The following is a 16579-nucleotide window of genomic DNA, read 5'->3' as shown; positions in this document are numbered from 1 at the left end:
ATGTAATATGATCTCATTATATTGAATCGGTATCTCATCATCATGATGACACAACTATTATAGTGAGATAACTTTTTCATTTTTTTATTTTTTTATTTTTTATTAGAGTGGCGGAAACGGGCTCCCATAAGCAGGAAATAATATTCCATTTAATGTTTTTTTTTTTTTTTTTTTGGAAATGAAAAACCTTGCAGGGATTACAATAGTGTTCACTTTAATAGCAGTGTTACTTCTCGAAGCAACTAAACAACGCACCATTTCTTTTGACAACCGCCGATAAAATAAAAAAATAAAAATAAATAAATAAAAAATCAAGAAGAAGAAATCTTCCCTTGGAGCCCACCTCTCCAGCCCCTAAGCGCGTTCTCTGCAGAAATGCTCCGTGCCCTTATTTTGAAATCTTCATATCCTATGTCTTGGCGTTGCGGTGAGGGACTTTACGCGGATGGAGGACCGAAATAATTGACAATAAACTCATATCGGGTACCACCGAAAAAGTAAAGGGACTAATTCCACCGTTAAGGCTATCAACAATCAATGATAGCGTTATCTCAAGAGGGCATCGTGTGAACCCTTGCAGCCGCTGACAGTCTTCTGCACTCGGAGAAATGGAACATATCCGAACGCCTAAGGTAGCTAACATTTTTTGCTATTTGCAGTTGGATGGGGTACAGTCAGCAATCGGGCCCTGTCCTTCTGGTTTGTTTGCAGAGCTTGAATGTCGCCACATTCAGCCTTATGCAGATGTTGAATTGAATGTGTTTGTATTGAGCTTCTTGGTGTGACGCCGAGCAGGTGTCGCTCAGCAGCTCCAGGTGGGAGACGTGACGAGCATCAATTAGCTGTTTTTTTCTTTCTTTCTTTCCGTAGAACAGATAGCATGACACCCAGATTGTAAAATAAGGAGCTACCACCTTTATTATTGATTTGGGTAGTGATCCACGGGGCATCTATTGCGATAGAAACCCCAAAGATGGATGAAGTTCCATAGAGACAGACTGGCAGGCTGATGGGCCTTTTTGCAAAGCAGCTTGTCGTATGTCGGAGCTGTAGATCTTTAGCTCTTCTATAACCTTAACAGATTTATGTTTATTATAATAATGTCCTGGCAAATAATACTTTTTTTTCTGGAAATTACGACAAATAAATAGCCCACAGAAGCTATAGTCCAGAGATAATCAGGGAGTTTAGTTTAGCTTTGCCAGGCATTTGGAGCTGAAAAGATGTTGACAATATGGCAGGTGTTGTTATATTTCAGTTTTAAGTCATTTCTGGCCAGACAAAAAACACAATAACTGTTTTTTCTGGTAAGTGACCCAGATTTCTTTGTAACAGCGGAAAAGGTAAGTGAAACCCATGCAGATTAAATCCGATATTGAATACTTTCAAGTGAGAAAAGGTGGCTTTTACTAGAGATGCACCGATCAGGTTTTTACTGGCTTATACCAATTTCTGATCATCTTTGAGGTGCAACCTGCTGCTACAGATTACGACCAATTCCCTTTTTTTGTAAAAGTTTAATAGCTGTAACATGTACAAGAGATGGAAAAAATGCTCAGTGTTTTTTGTTAAAGGTAATAGCTTTGGATGATGCAGAAAATGAAGGAATTACAATATTCCTCAGCCTACGGATTAAAACATTTCCCTAACACATATTAAACATCTTTTTAGTTAAGAATTAGGTTGCCTAATTGCCCCTTGTTTTGATTAAACCTTTGGTACACAAAGTGCATCAGAACTCATGCAATTAATTAGAATATTTCTAGAAAGAAAAAGGTGCAAACTCTTAGTATTAATTCGCTTAAAATCTAATAAATAGATAAACTGGATCCCCATTCAGAGTCAGTCGAGGGAAATTTGAAAAAAAATTTCCAATTTCTGTCTGATAATTTATTATCTATTATTACCCAGCTTTATGATGTGAGCTAAAGAAGATTGCTTTTGAGTTTAGTTAGGGTGTGGATTTTGGATATTTCATCATACAAGTCATGGTTTTACTTTTTTCCCTCTTAACTTGAAGACAGTTGAATACACAAAACATTGGGGAAAAAAAAGAACACTGGGATTAAGAGGGTGTGATTACCTGCAGACAAGGTGTGTCCTAACTCTTTGTTAATCTAGAAAACCTGGTATCTAAATTCAATACTGAGAAATTGTTGAGAATCTTTTGTGTAAAGTCAGTATCATATATTTCCAGTTGAAGTATTAACAAAGGATTGTGTTCGTGAGTGATTATTTTCCAAAAGAAGGCATTACATTCTCCACCTCTCTTTTTTTTTTATTACTAACTTCTACCTTCAGCTAAACACAACCCTGACTTCCTGTATCTAACGAGAGTCTTATTTATGACAAAACTCTGACCCTCAGGTTGCTTGGAGACGGACAGGCTCTGTTACAACATCGTATCAGAGTGCAGCAGCATAACAGCAGGAAGGAAGAGGAAGTCTGAGTCAACACTGGCAGAGTTAATGTGGTGTATCGCAGTTTTGGATATTTAGCGGCAATGGCAAGAAAGGAAGACTCGCATTCAGTGCCTGGCAAAAAATCTCAATGCCCCTTCAGCATTTTCGCTTTTTGTCATCTAACAACAGCAAACCTTAGTTCACCCGAGCAAGATAACGTTGTATTCTCTTCAAAAAAACAAACTGATTTTAGGTATTTTTATACTTTACATTTATGTATTAAGAGATAAGGTACATGCTTTTTTTTTTACTTTTGATTGGATAGGAGAGTTTCCTATCAGAAAAAAAGTAAACCTGTGATATTCCTACAAAATTAGTTGGTTAATGGTTAAAATTTTGTCCTTTACTTTTAAGTCACTGTTGACTGTATTATAAAAGATCTGGCAGCCAAAAGCAACGCAAGGTGGTCACTATTATATAATAGACTTGCTTCAATCAGCACCAAGGGCTACCCACCTTATTTTCAGTTTTCTCGGGTGTTCATAATTCATCTCTTTGTCTTAATGTGGCTGATGTACAGCCAAAGAAGCAGACTTTCCTGCTAAGGGCTCACAGATTAGTTCCTCACACACTTGTGTGTTTGCAGGTGGAGCAGGTGCGGCTGGTGGATCGCTTCAGCAACAAATCCACAAATGGCACACTGTACCTCACCGCTACGCATCTCATTTTTGTGGAAAGCGGCTCTAACAACACAGCCTCTGCTGGCCAGGAGATCTGGGTGAGTAGGTTGAGCGGCGAGGCGTCTGCTTGTCTTTTATATGTTCACAAGTTTGGATCTGACTGGTTAGGATTCAATAGAGGAAATTGTGTGAAACACGGCAAATGAAGCAATTCGATTCAGAACGAACTTAAATGTTGTCGTAACTCAAATTACTCAAGTATTCTCAAAGGGTCTTTGTGGATGGTGATGCAGTGGGTATGAATGATTTCTGGTGACTGAAGATTGTTGCTTTCGTAACTGTCATGCATCACGGTCATAACATGTTCAGATCTTAAAATCTGGGCAGCAGAGAGTATTTCATAGTATGTCCTGGATGACACCATCTACTAATCCACCTCATTTGCTTTTGCCAGCACTCTTTAAATCTCCGTCTGGCTGTATGGTTAAAAAGCTGAGCAGAGACGTTGAAGTTGTTGATATGATCTTTGCTCATGATGCCTCATTCAAAAGCTGAACGTGAAACTCGCACAGCTTTTGTGTCTATTATAAAAGTTGGTGCATAACTGTGGAGACAAAAGGAAGGAATATGTGACAGAACCTCAACACTTCTCGTCTACCTCCATACAACCTCCCTGTCATCAAACATGGTGGTGGAGGCATCATCCTGTGTGAATCACGATACTGCCACCGGTGTTCAGGAGGTCTACTGTTTTTAAACTAAGATAACGGGATTTGACTGAGCCAATAAGGATCCAAATGGTGCAGAGACAGTTTTAATGAGAAACTGCACAAATCATTTCTCATAATGTAAAGGTAAAAGTAATAACCTGGTCCCAATTGTTCTATATTCTTAGAAATATTTCAATCACTTTGACACAAATACCTTATTTTAAGATTTCACTGCAGCTGCACCTTTGCAGACAAGAAGGCCTTGCAGACGACTGCAACGGTCGTTAAAGTTTCTCTACCATCTGAGTTTTATACTCTGCCAGTCTTTCCATATGTTGTTGTTCTATACCCTGTATGCGCTCTCTGTCTGTGCTCTGTTTACACAAGGCAAAAAAAAAAAAATCAAATCTTTTCTTTTTTTACATTAGTTGCATCCTAATGGTTCCACTGTTTGTGGTGACGCTCCTTGCATGTGAAATAAAGGTGATTTAGAGCTGCATCAGTGTGTTCTGACACACAACGTGCCAGCTTCATAAAGTTGGATTTGCTGGTTAGCGTTTGTGTGCCAATTCAAAGCTGCATAAATCCAAAAAGTATCAGCTGTGGCTCAGCTTTAATCCTCAGTTTTTCCTCTGCCTATTGAATGTAACACAGATACACAGCAAATTCGCAGCTTGAGAGGCGTAGTGTAAGACGAGCCAAGATTTAAAAAAAATAATAATAATAATGAAGTCATTAATGAGATAAGGCCTGTTTCTTATTATAAACCTTAGCCGACTAATTAACTACCCTTATTTCGTTGTGGCAGTGGAAAATTGGCAGGTGGGAAAACTGCACTGTAGCTTTGTAATTGTAACTCCTTTTAGCTAAATTGCACATCAAACAATAGAACAATCGAGTTCTAAGCAAACGCTTCAGTTGCAATCCAAGTCCATAAATGACTATTTTACTGAAACAGTAAAATGAAGGAGCCTCAGTGTCCTACTGCTTTTATTTCTCATTAACAGAGACTTTACAAAGCAAGTCTGCAGACTGAGGAAGTACAGTTTGCGTGTCAGCTGTAGAGTTGTTTAAGAAAGAGTGAAAAAGGAGGCACAGCTATTTCATAATAACACTCAATAAACAGTAGCAGGTTTTCCATTCAGGCTTTTCTGCGTACTGGTGGAGTTGTGTGTGTTTTCATTCGTGATCTGAAAGACGATCGCAGATGACTGATAGGATTTTTTCTTTTCTTTTTTTAAAATAATTTACTGTTTTTGTGTTGCCGTGGCAGAGCACAAGCAGTGTGAGGGGATAAAGAAGGACGTGAAACACTTTAGGAAGGAAATCATCGGATCTCTAATGAGGCCAGAGTTAAAACAGAATCCATTTCAGCAGTTCATCCTTTTGCAATTACATTTTAATGCACAATTTACTCAGTGTGCAGTGATGATTTTTCAATCTTTAACAATTTTATAAATGTATCACTAGGTTTATGTAAATGCTCTCCACTAATATAGCCTCTAGTTTGCAGTATGATGTAAGAGCTTGGCCTTGAACTGCATTGTGGGAAGGGTTTTGTGGTTTAAAATGCTCTGTGCAGCAAAATCCAAAATCTCTCCTCATTCTGGCCCCATTTCCTGCTCATTGTGCTGAGAGATGGAAGCAGTTGTTTTTTTTGTTGTTATTTTACAAATTTAACCATGTCCGTGTCCTTACGTGTCTGCTGCTTCCTGTGTGTGTGTCTTTAGACATGACATGTGCATGACACTGCATGTGTGAGTGGTGTGGGAAGTCATTTTGTGATCAGTCTGCAGGGTCCAGGGAGAGATTTTATCAGAGTTTAACAGGAACCTCATAATATTAAACAGCATGTGAGAGAATGTCTTAACAGCTGGTGCTGTCAACATTAAGGCTGCACAAGTGTGTGTGTGTCTGTGTTTCTGTTCATCTCAGTGTCCTCTATTTATCATTACCCAATGCAGATGAGTCTATGTTTTAATTATTTCATATGAGGGTGGGGAACAAACTACACCGAGGAATATAATCTGCTGAGTATTCAGAGTTTATGAATGCCTGCTTGTGTTGAGCGCATTTCAGAACAATTTCAGACGTGTTCTTGAGGGTATACCCAACATCCTGCATAGGGAGGATCCTTTGGGTTTTTCTGACGTCTGCTGAAAATAATCAAATGTCGTCCCCTCCCTTTTTCTCCACAGATTTTGCACCACCATATAGCCTCAGTGGAGAAGCAAAGCCTGACCACCTCGGGCTGCCCGCTGGTCATCCAGTGCCGGAACTTCAGGGTGGTTCATTTTGTGGTACAGAGGGAAAGAGACTGCCATGACATCTATAGTTCACTGCTGCGTCTACTGCGGCCAGGTGATTTTCACCGTCCAGTCTCCTGATTTTTACATTTTTTATTTATTTATTTATTTTTTTTGTGCTTGTAAAGGTCTCGCTGATTTTTACTGTGGAAATGTATTTTAATATCAAAGATAACCTGAATACATTCGAAAAGCAGTTTCACAATTACGATTTTCTGTATTCAAAGGGGAAAGGGCAACCTAAGCCTGCCTGGGTCTATGTGAAAATATAATTGCGCCAACTGTTAAATCCTTAATTATCTCTGATTAGCCACTTGTTTTGGTCTAGTTTGACTTGCTCTCTAGCGAAAGATCCTGAAGGAGAATATGCTCCTTCAGGATCATATTCATGTATGCAATCTTGCTTGCATAAATGAAGCAAGATTAAACTTGTTTCATTTATGCAACAAGACAATGATCCAAAGGACACCAGCAAATTTGTCTCTCAGTGGTTAAATAAAAGCAAAATAAAGTTTTGAGTGAGTTAGAAAGTTTCTGGAATTACTTCTGGTTACGATGTTGTGGCTTGACCTTAAAAAGCATGGCATTATGCTTGACAATCTTCCAATTAAGAACTCTGCAAAAGAGGAGCTGGCTAAGATTCCTCAACAAGGATGGAAAAGACTCTTTGCCTGTGAAAACAATTGCAGCTGTTGCTGTCAAAGATATCACAAGCAGTTATTTGGTTTCGGTGGCAATCGGGTTGAATTTTAGAGAAAAAAAAAAAACTTTCTAAAGAGAGAAGAAAAACATAAGAAATCCTGTTTTGCATGCTAGCACTTTTTCGCAGTAATGGAAGTCGTAGGATTGTAATTTTCAAAATGATTTAAGCATTAAAGTTTTTTTTTTTTTTTTTTGGGAGAAGAGTAAATATCTACCCTGGTAATCTGATGTTCCTGAATCTTGCAGTGGAAATGATCGGTGTGAGAAAATAATCCCGGAAAACCTCCTTGAAAAGGTTTCTGTGGACAAAGTACGCTCAAACTGTGCATACTGACTGGCATTTTGACATGTATTTTCTATATTTCTCAGTACATTACGAGGAACTCTACGCATTCTCCTACAACCCCAAGCAAAACGATCAGCAGAGAGAGGAGGGCTGGCAGCTCATCGACCTGGGGGCGGAGTTTGAGAGGATGGGCGTGCCAAATGACCAATGGCAGCACACTGACGTCAACAGAGACTACAAGGTAGACCATTAACTAAAGTAATAAAAATCTTTGATAAAGTGTCTCACAGAAGTTGTTTAGATAGCTTGACACATTTACCCATCATTGTTGCATCTTGTATTTGCTGACGCCTTGGGTGCCTTCTACCGTGGTAAAACGATTATCTATGGAAGGTCAGCTTAGGATTGGATAGCCTTGAAGCCTGAAAGACGCAGCTGGCAAACATGTTGCGTGATTGTGTTTGGTTGGATGTGTGAAAAAGTTCAGGGCGCAGTATTATGGAGGACTATAGCAAATTGAAAGTTAAAAATTCAACCACATAGAGTTCAACACTGTTTGAACCTTTGTACCATCATAAACTCAACCTTCCTCAAGGAAACAGAAGCATCAGCACTCGGACCGCGTTTACTCTAATGTAATTTCCAACTTCCCGAATACCAACTCTGCATTATAGTTGCAGTTGACGTTGTTGTTTCATGTTAGACATAATGTGTTAGTGAAGTATTCTTTTATTATTATAGGAACATATTTTTTCAAAGGTTGTCGGCTATATTTGTGGTGCAGCCTTTTGAATTTGTAACGCAGCAGAAAAATGAACAATTGTTGCACATTTGGAAAGATTGTACCTGGGTTGTCCACTAGAGGGGGATACAACTTCACTCTTAGTTTTGCTTTTGATCTCCAGCAGTAATGTGGCAAACGTCTGTTCAGGATGCAGAAGAGAACATCGATCACCCTACGTTTTCTCGTATTTAAACAAAACAACTTGTTAAACTGGAAAAGTTTGAAATTTCTCTCCGTTTCGTTAATATCCATGCATTTTTCTGTTGGTTTTCTAGGTGTGTGAGACATATCCACGCGACCTGTACGTTCCCATCACAGCCAGTAAGCCTATCATCGTTGGCAGCTCCAAGTTCCGAAGCAAAGGACGCTTTCCTGTGCTCACATACTTTTACCAAGAGAAAAAGGTACTTTCTGTTGGAGCATAGTTCTGCTTTTCAGAGCTTTTTAGTTGATTATGTTGTTTTATATTTGAGATAGTTTGTCAAATATAATATGTACCATATGTGTCAATGTTATAAAGTCTAGTTTTAAATATGCAATGCCTGTACAGTGGGGAAAAAAAGAGAAGAACAAGAAAACCAAAAGCCTAGATCACAGTCAGATTGCAGTACTTGCATCAATGTGCAAGCCACGTTTCATGCAAATCCACTCAGAATTTAGCTGAGGATTCTTTGTCTGTTTTTAATGAAAGTGCATTAAAGAAATTGTCCTTTTTAAGTGCATTTTCTGTCGATTAAAAAATGTCCTTTCAAATTAGCTCAATATTACAAAAATATATCTAGTAACCTTTCATGACCTCTAAGTGGAAATTCAGACAGAAACCTTCTGTGGCATACTGATTGACAAGCTTGCCTCTGAGTTAGCTGAATTTTCTTGCAAGGTAACAGTGGAAGGCAAGAAGCTCTGCCTGTTTCTGCCCAATTGCGGGCAGAAACAGGCTTGAAGATATGCTTGGTCTTTCATCACATCAGCTTTACAGCATGAAAAAAAATAGATTGGAATTTAAATGAAGGCTTTAAAATGTTAATCTATGATTATAAATAACAGGTAACTCATGGAGCGTAGTTGAAATGTTGTCATATTTGGCTATTTCTGTCATTTTTTTGCCCCTCTGAACTGTGTGACAGGCGGCAGTGTGTCGCTGCAGCCAGCCTCTCTCTGGGTTCAGCGCGCGTTGCCTCGAAGATGAGAGCATGCTGCAGGCCATCAGTAAGGCCAATCACAACAGTCGCTTTATTTACGTGATGGACACAAGGCCAAAGGTGAAGTCGTAACACTTTAGATATTTATGTTTTTTTATGCCGAAATGGTTTATGTGAGTTTAAAGACTAGAATTTTCCTGCAGCTGAATGCGCTGGCCAACCGCGCTGCAGGCAAAGGCTACGAGAACGAGGACAACTACTCCAACATCCGCTTTCAGTTTGTTGGGATCGAAAACATCCACGTAATGAGGGCAAGCCTGCAGAAATTACTGGAAGGTAAGAGAGCTGCTATGAACATCAAGACACCTCTTTGCTTTAATATGCTGACTGACTATCTCTCTCTCCCTCTCCCTCTTTCTCTCTCGTAGTTATTGGCACTCGGTCTCTTACCATGAGCGACTACCTAGTGGGACTGGAAAGCAGCGGCTGGCTGCGACATATCAAGGCTGTAGTAGATGCAGCTGTGTTTCTTACAAAGGTAACTATTTGCCTTTTCATGAATACTGTTTCACACAGTAAAAGCCTAATTCCTTTAATCACACTCACTCCTTAGGCAGTGACATTAGAAGGGGCCAGTGTATTAGTTCACTGCTCAGACGGATGGGACAGAACTGCCCAAGTTTGCGCCCTGGGGTCACTGCTCATGGACCCCTATTATCGCACCATCAAGGGCTTTATGGTATGAATATTGGTATCAATCTCCTCTATACAGGGGAGTTGCTGTTGTTTCAAACGTATGTTTTATAACATAAGTTATAATTTATCTTGTCAGGTGCTGATAGAGAAAGACTGGATTTCCTTTGGTCACAAGTTTGCAGACAGGTAAAGGCTAACTTAACTTCCATTATACAATATATCAGGATAATGGCTTTTATTCCATTATCCTTATATCATTATATGTGTTTACTTGAGTACATTGTCAGTCAGTCAAAGTCAGTCAAAGTTTCAATCAATCAGTCCAGTTTATTTGTACAGCTCATTTCAGTATCAAGGCAGTTCAAATTGCTTTACATCATGAAAACATAAAAACATGATGGACACGTCACACGATCGACAATTGTGAAAACCAGTAGCAGACATCGCATTTTGTCAAGTGCCATTGTTGTTGGTCATTACCAAACTCATCAATGTCTTTTATAACTTTTTGGATATTTTACAATTATTATACTGAACCACAGGTGCTGTTTTTGCTCCCTTATTTTTATTTTATTTATTTTTTACCAAAATATATCTGATCACGGCTTTCAGTTAAACAAATAATATAATATAATATAACATAATATAATATAATACTTTTTAAAAAATTACTTTTACTTTTTTTACAGATGATTTTGAAAAGTCTTCTGTGCAATCTGTTTAGTAACACAGAACAGATCACACAGCCAATTGAGTGTGCAGTAATGGTTGCTAAGTTGACTTTTCAACTGTAACCCTTTTTCATTTAACTCACCGTAATACGGATTATATATTGTACAAATCTTTGCTCTCTGTCACCCTTTTACGCATGTCAGAAACTGCTTGTCTGCAGCAACAACATTCAAATTGTCTGTTGAAATGAAGCATTCTAAGATTTGTAGAAACAGATTCCAAGTGACTAAAATTAGTCACTTAGATAGGCTTATTAAATGAGAATAAAGGAGATGTGGCAAAAAACTGGTGCAATCTTCTTTTTAATGGAGAAAGGTAAACATGAAGACAAAACAGAAACAGGTGCCCAGGGTTGGTTATTTTTTGACCATCAATTTAATTCTGTATTTTAAGGTGTGACCAGCTCAATGGGGATCCAAAGGAAGTGTCTCCTATCTTCACTCAGTTTCTTGAGTGTGTTTATCAGCTGACTGAGCAGTTCCCGCAAGTATGAGCGAATCTGCTGACAGCATAACGGATTTGCATTACCTACTTTCAATGTGCTTGATTGTCTTTCATCTAATAATGGCACTCTCATTAGGCTTTTGAGTACAGCGAGTGGTTCCTGCTGCAGATCCATGAGCATGTGCACTCTTGTCAGTATGGAAACTTCCTAGGGAACAATCAGAGGCAGAGAGAGGAGTTGCAGTAAGTGTAAACATCTCTACTTGTATTTTGTCGACAGTATTTGTACCATTTTGAGACACTTTGAACAGACTGTTTGAAAAAAACAAACCCCTGTTTTTGCCTTGTCAGATTTATCAAAGCTAATATGTTCCAAAAGTTTAAGGACAGTAAATTAAGAGCTTCACAGACAAACTGCATGTCTGCATTTTCTTTTGCATTGTTTTGTTTAAACTCTATACAATGTATGTAAAGGTTTTACTGAAACCGGTAGTAAAATTGCATCTTAAGTCAGATGTTTTGGATTAACTGGTGTGTAAACGACTGCTGCTATTAACCATCACTCTGTGTCTTAGACTTAGAGAGCGAACTCACTCACTCTGGGCCTATCTGATGAGTGAAAAGCAGAACTATTTGAATCCATTCTACAAGCCTTCATACTCTGAAGCACATCCTGTGCTGGAACCCTCCACCTTGCCATACCATTTCAAGTCAGTACCAGACACCTAACTTACCAGCCTTTGCAGTATTGCACATTTACAGGTCTCCAACTTGTATTTATTTATGAATTGCCTCTGTGCTTCTTAATCCTGTGCTCCCAAGGTTCTGGAGGAACATGTACCACCAGTTCGATCGGTCCATGCATCCACGGCAGTCCATCCTCAAAACCACTCTGACTCTGAAGGAGAACAGCCGCGAAGCGGAGAGCACACTGCGAGCTCTGGAGACTGTGAGTTGAATTTCCTTGTTCTACATTTACAAATACACTGAGAAATGTTTAGCTTAAAGCAGTAGTCTGTGAACTTCTATTGATTCTGACCCCTAAAATAACACTAGAAGAGATTTGTGACCTTCCATAATTGTCAGGGCTTGGAACACATTGATAACTGCTTGTAGTTCTAATTATTATTTGAGTTTACAAGTCTTAGTAGGCTGGGCAATAAATCGATAACAATATATATCGTGATAGGCATGTTATCAGTATCAGTAGAATATACATCAAATAGAATGTCCAATAATTTCACTGAACTTCGTTCCAGAACTGCACAGCATTCTGGTGGATGTAGGCAGAGGAAAAGCTTTAGCCTCTCAACCTCTCTCAGCTCAACTAAGCAAGGCTGGTGGTATAAACTAACTCACTCAATCACTCACTGGTAACATAGCAACACACTTTTTAGTAACTTGTGCAGCAGCTAGTCCGTTTTAGGTTTTGCCATAAAGCCTCTTAACTCCTTAAAAATGGAAAACAATGGCATGGAGTGAAAGGAGAAGAAAAAGTTGTGGTGGAAAATTATTGCAAGTTAACATCTGCTATTCATGTTATATTAAATGCTTGTAAACTCTCACCACAAGAACCTGTTTGGGCTTTACACACAAGGTCAGAAGTTGTTTTGCTGCAGCTGCGTCAGAGCCAGACTGTCTCGCTCCTTGTTTTGGATCCCTTATCCTTGGCATAAAACTCGTGTTGTCTCTGCCTGGCAGAGCTTTTCACCCAGAACTGCTTTATTATCGTTTGTCCTACAAGCTCTCTGTATTGTGCACAATATATGAGTAAACTTAATTGAGTGATTTCACCTGACAGTGTTTTGGTAGTATTTTTTTTCCATAACAAAGTACAGCAGCTTCAGAGGAACTTGTGAATCAAACAGGAAGCATCACATCATCAGTTCTGCAGTATTTTAGATATTTAAAGCAAAAACAAACCCCCCCCTAAAGAAACACCTACAAAAACATGCTTAAGATCAAGGAAAGGTTACTTATGTCTTACACACAGTTTAACAAGTTCCTCCTCTCTGGGGTGAGAACACTAAACCTTAAAGTATAAAACAACTAGTAATATAAAACTACTAATTCTAACAAAAACCTAATCAATAATCAATTTATTGACTAATATGAAACACTTATTATACTAGAAAATCAGATGACATTTCAGTATTTTGATAACACCACAAATAATATCAACATCCAATATATGTACATATTTAGTTTGATGTCTGAGGAGGATTTACTTAAGGAAGCTCTGTTTTAAACCATCCTTTCTTTCCTCTACAAGTAAAGCTGTTACTGAGTCACTGAGTGCAACAAATGTCACAATGTGTGTGCTAACTCATTAACCCTGGTTTGGAGTGTAACTCCTATTTACATGGCTTACGTTGATTGTTTGAAAAAGTTTAAGGAGAATTTTTGTAGTGAAAATACAGTAAAGACATGACAAGTTTCCTCTTGTCAGCTGAGTTTTACAAAAAAATCTGTGTGTTCCTTTCTGTAAGAACAGACCACAAAACTACTTCTCTCTGTTGATCAATTATTTGGCTTCCTAAGCTGTAGTTGCATCTCACTGCAAGCATTGGCACCTCTAACCCCCCACTTCCTTTTGACATTTTTTTTCACCCTAAGTCCACAGTACATGGGTGGAGAGAAAAAAAAGTTGTTCAGACCTGTTTGATTTGCATCACTTTGAATCACTACCTCTATTCAAATGTGAACTCTAATACCCTCACAAGTTTGAGCCTTAACAGGCAGCTCTGAATTTGCTCTAATCTCCTAAGCTATCCCACTTTACACATAGGTTTGCTTTTCAGTATTTTGTATTTGTATTTTTCAGTAATGATTCATAAATTCTTAAAGATGTTTCAACTTCAGTCACTTCAGGGACTGGTTTATTGTTTACTTGCATAATTAATTTAAGATGAAATTTGAGCACAGGATTCTGTCTGCAATACTGGACTCTGATATTTTGATTTTGTACACACAGACATTAACACAGGCTTAAGTTTATTATGTTTTTTTCTTTTATACAGTTAGATAATCTCAAAAAAATTGAGGAAACTCTGTGGTTAATTTGAGCACATTTATTGAGGCCTTCTCCTATGCTTGTTCAGGTTTGAGCACACAGAAAGAGAATTTTTGGGCCACTATTCATTCGACACTATTTCCAGATCTAACCGTTCCAAAAATCATTTGACATGTAGGTACTGTCAAATTTGTGGTGACCCCAAGGCGCTAATCATAGCTGCATCTCTCATTTAATAAGCTCTGGAGATCTGTTTCTTTTTCTTTCCGCCGCCCCCGCACTATCAAGATAAATATCACGTTGGGTCGTAAACAGGAAGCCATGAATTACTTATTCAATTTCCTTGATAAAGTCTGATGAACCTAAAAACAAGTCTTATATAGAGAAGAAAAGGTTTATTCAAATTGCTTTTAAAGTTATTATTTTTTGTCAATGTTGGTGCTTGAATAAAGTCCACAGAATAATGAGATATTCCTATTAGTTTGTAAATACTATGTTACTTTAGTAAAAGTTTAACTTGCCAATGATAGGTTAGGTGTGCAGATCTTTATAGTTTAGGTATGTAAAGGTAATGTATAAGAACTTTTGTTTATTATTATTATTATTATTAGGTTTTTACTGTTTGTTTCTGTCAAAACTAAGTTTAAAATGTTCTGGAGTTTTTAAAGTATCTTAGTTTGTATTGAATTTGACTATTGATTTAAATATCATATAAGAGCAATATCACCTCAGAATCTGCTTCATTAGCCAAGTTGATGCTCATGATTAAGAAATTTGTCTTCACTTCAACTCACTATCAATGTACAAACATTTAAATATACATGTATGAACTTTAGAGAAGCTGTCTAACTTGGGTCAAACCTTTTGGGTTTCTTTCCACAAACTTCTCACAATAATTTGCAATAGTTTCTTCTGACCCATTCCTCCCAATAACTTTCTCTCTGTTGTTACTCGCACGTGCCTTGTCAGATCTATTCACAAATTCTATGTTGTATGATGCTGCCACCCCCATTCTTTGCTGCTCCTCCTCATGCAATGATGATCATTATGGCCAAGCAGTTCTGCTCTAGTTTCATCAGACCTCAAGACATGACTCCAAAAAAATGCCATAATCTGGCATTTTGTCCTTGTGTTCATCTGCAAACCATAATCTGGAATTTCATATTTCTTTTGGATTAATGGCTTCTTCCTTTCTGAGTGGCATTTCAGCCCATATTGGTACAGAAGCTGTTTTACTGTGGATATTGACCAAAATACTTTCACCTCTGGGACACGGGACCAGTCTCTGGTTGGACATTCCCATCATGTCTATACTTGCCTAGTATCATTTCAACACATGAATGCGAAACCTTCAAGCGTCTCAAGATTGCTCCGAAGGATAAACCAGACTGGTGCATCTACACAATTCTCTTCCTGATATCTTGGGCTGATTTCTTATGAGTTTCTAATCTTGTCAAACAAGAGAGCAGTGTGTTCCAGGCGTGACCTTAAAATACATAAATTTTGGTGCAATTGAATTTAAAATATTTTTTAGAAGTCTTTTTATTCAGTGTATGTGAACTTCTGGTTTCCACTGAACTCCACTGTTTGTTCTTGTTGTAAAATCAGGCACAAGGGTGAAAAATGAATCCAGCTAGGGTGAATAAAATGTACTTTTTGTCCCATACTGTTCATTCAGAGGCTCCAACAGCTTGGTGTGACCCCCATTGCGACCTCTGACCCCCCGGCACCTCCTCCAACCAGAGACCAACGCACCAACCCCCTGCCACCGCGGCCTGACTCCCTCATCCTAGGCGCACCTATCAACCACAAAGAGGTGCAGCGTCGCGAGGAGGAGGACGAACAAGACGAAGTGGGCGAGGAGGCCATGGAGAGTACAGACACAGAGCGGACAGTAGAGGGCAGCAGTGGCAGCGAGAGCAGGAAGCAGAGCTACGGAGAACTGGAAGGGACATGCAACGGTGAACTTGCCAAAGAGGAGCCAGCTGTTGTCAGTCTGGAGCTTGGCGTGGCACGAATGACCTGCTGAAGCCAAAGCAGGAGTGTTTCTGGACGGAGAGACTGGTGTGGATGAGTGAGGGGGCTTTACTGTAGGGGTGAGTGTGCGTGTGTGCGCGTCTGTGTATGTGCGTGGACAGGAAGCTGTCATTCCGTTTGTGATTACACTCTGATTACGCAATGGCTAGTGGCTGATATTGTCTCTGTACAGTTTAAATCTCAGTGGAAGGCCTCATAAATATGTCATATACTGCTCCTACCATTGAAAAGCTTCTTTCTTTTTTTTAAAGAATCTTGTAAAGCCTAATAGAGAAAAAAAAAAGAAAATAAATTCATTCAAAACCATAACGTCTTGTATCCTTTTTCAGCTATAAATGCCACATTTTAAAGACATGACCTAGATATTTTAAACAGCTGTTTATCCTGGTTAAATACATGGCGAATCAAAGTTTTTGGCTCTGGACATATTTAATTTCATTTAAAGGCAAGAGGCCAACCTAATCTGATGCTGTTGATCTGAATTTATGTTGATTTGATTGGCAGATAAATAAAAAATAAAAAATGTAGAAGATGAAAGATGGCACAACATATCAGGCACTGGAAATTTAGTTCTGCTTTCTTTATACACTGGTTTTCTCAACTCTTGACAGTCTCTTCTCCTGTCATCCTTATGTTATTGTCTGG

At 38.6% G+C, this 16579-nt stretch overlaps 1 protein-coding gene across 1 annotated transcript; it reads left to right on the top strand.

Moving 5' to 3' along the window:
* The first annotated feature begins 421 nt into the window (after positions 1-421).
* mtmr6 (myotubularin related protein 6) lies at positions 422-16217 on the top strand. Its single transcript, XM_005803326.3, has 15 exons — positions 422-632; positions 3049-3180; positions 5991-6153; positions 7170-7327; positions 8146-8274; positions 8998-9132; positions 9216-9348; positions 9441-9550; positions 9626-9751; positions 9845-9894; positions 10834-10927; positions 11021-11127; positions 11460-11594; positions 11707-11833; positions 15576-16217. Exons 1-15 carry the CDS (start codon positions 609-611, stop codon positions 15924-15926), a joined length of 1974 nt encoding a protein of 657 aa, XP_005803383.1. The 5' UTR covers positions 422-608; the 3' UTR covers positions 15927-16217.
* Positions 16218-16579: the final 362 nt, after the last annotated feature.

This window comes from Xiphophorus maculatus, chromosome 21 (assembly GCF_002775205.1).
Source record: "Xiphophorus maculatus strain JP 163 A chromosome 21, X_maculatus-5.0-male, whole genome shotgun sequence".
Taxonomy (NCBI): Eukaryota; Metazoa; Chordata; class Actinopteri; order Cyprinodontiformes; family Poeciliidae; genus Xiphophorus; species Xiphophorus maculatus.
This window is presented reverse-complemented; position numbering and strand designations above follow the sequence as displayed.

Coding starts and splice junctions, on each gene's coding strand:
- mtmr6 (XM_005803326.3), top strand. CDS start 609: ATGGAACATATCCGAACGCCTAAG. Junction 633..3,048: donor AACATATCCGAACGCCTAAG/GTAGCTAACATT, acceptor GTGTGTTTGCAG/GTGGAGCAGGTGCGGCTGGT. Junction 6,154..7,169: donor GCTGCGTCTACTGCGGCCAG/GTGATTTTCACC, acceptor TATATTTCTCAG/TACATTACGAGGAACTCTAC.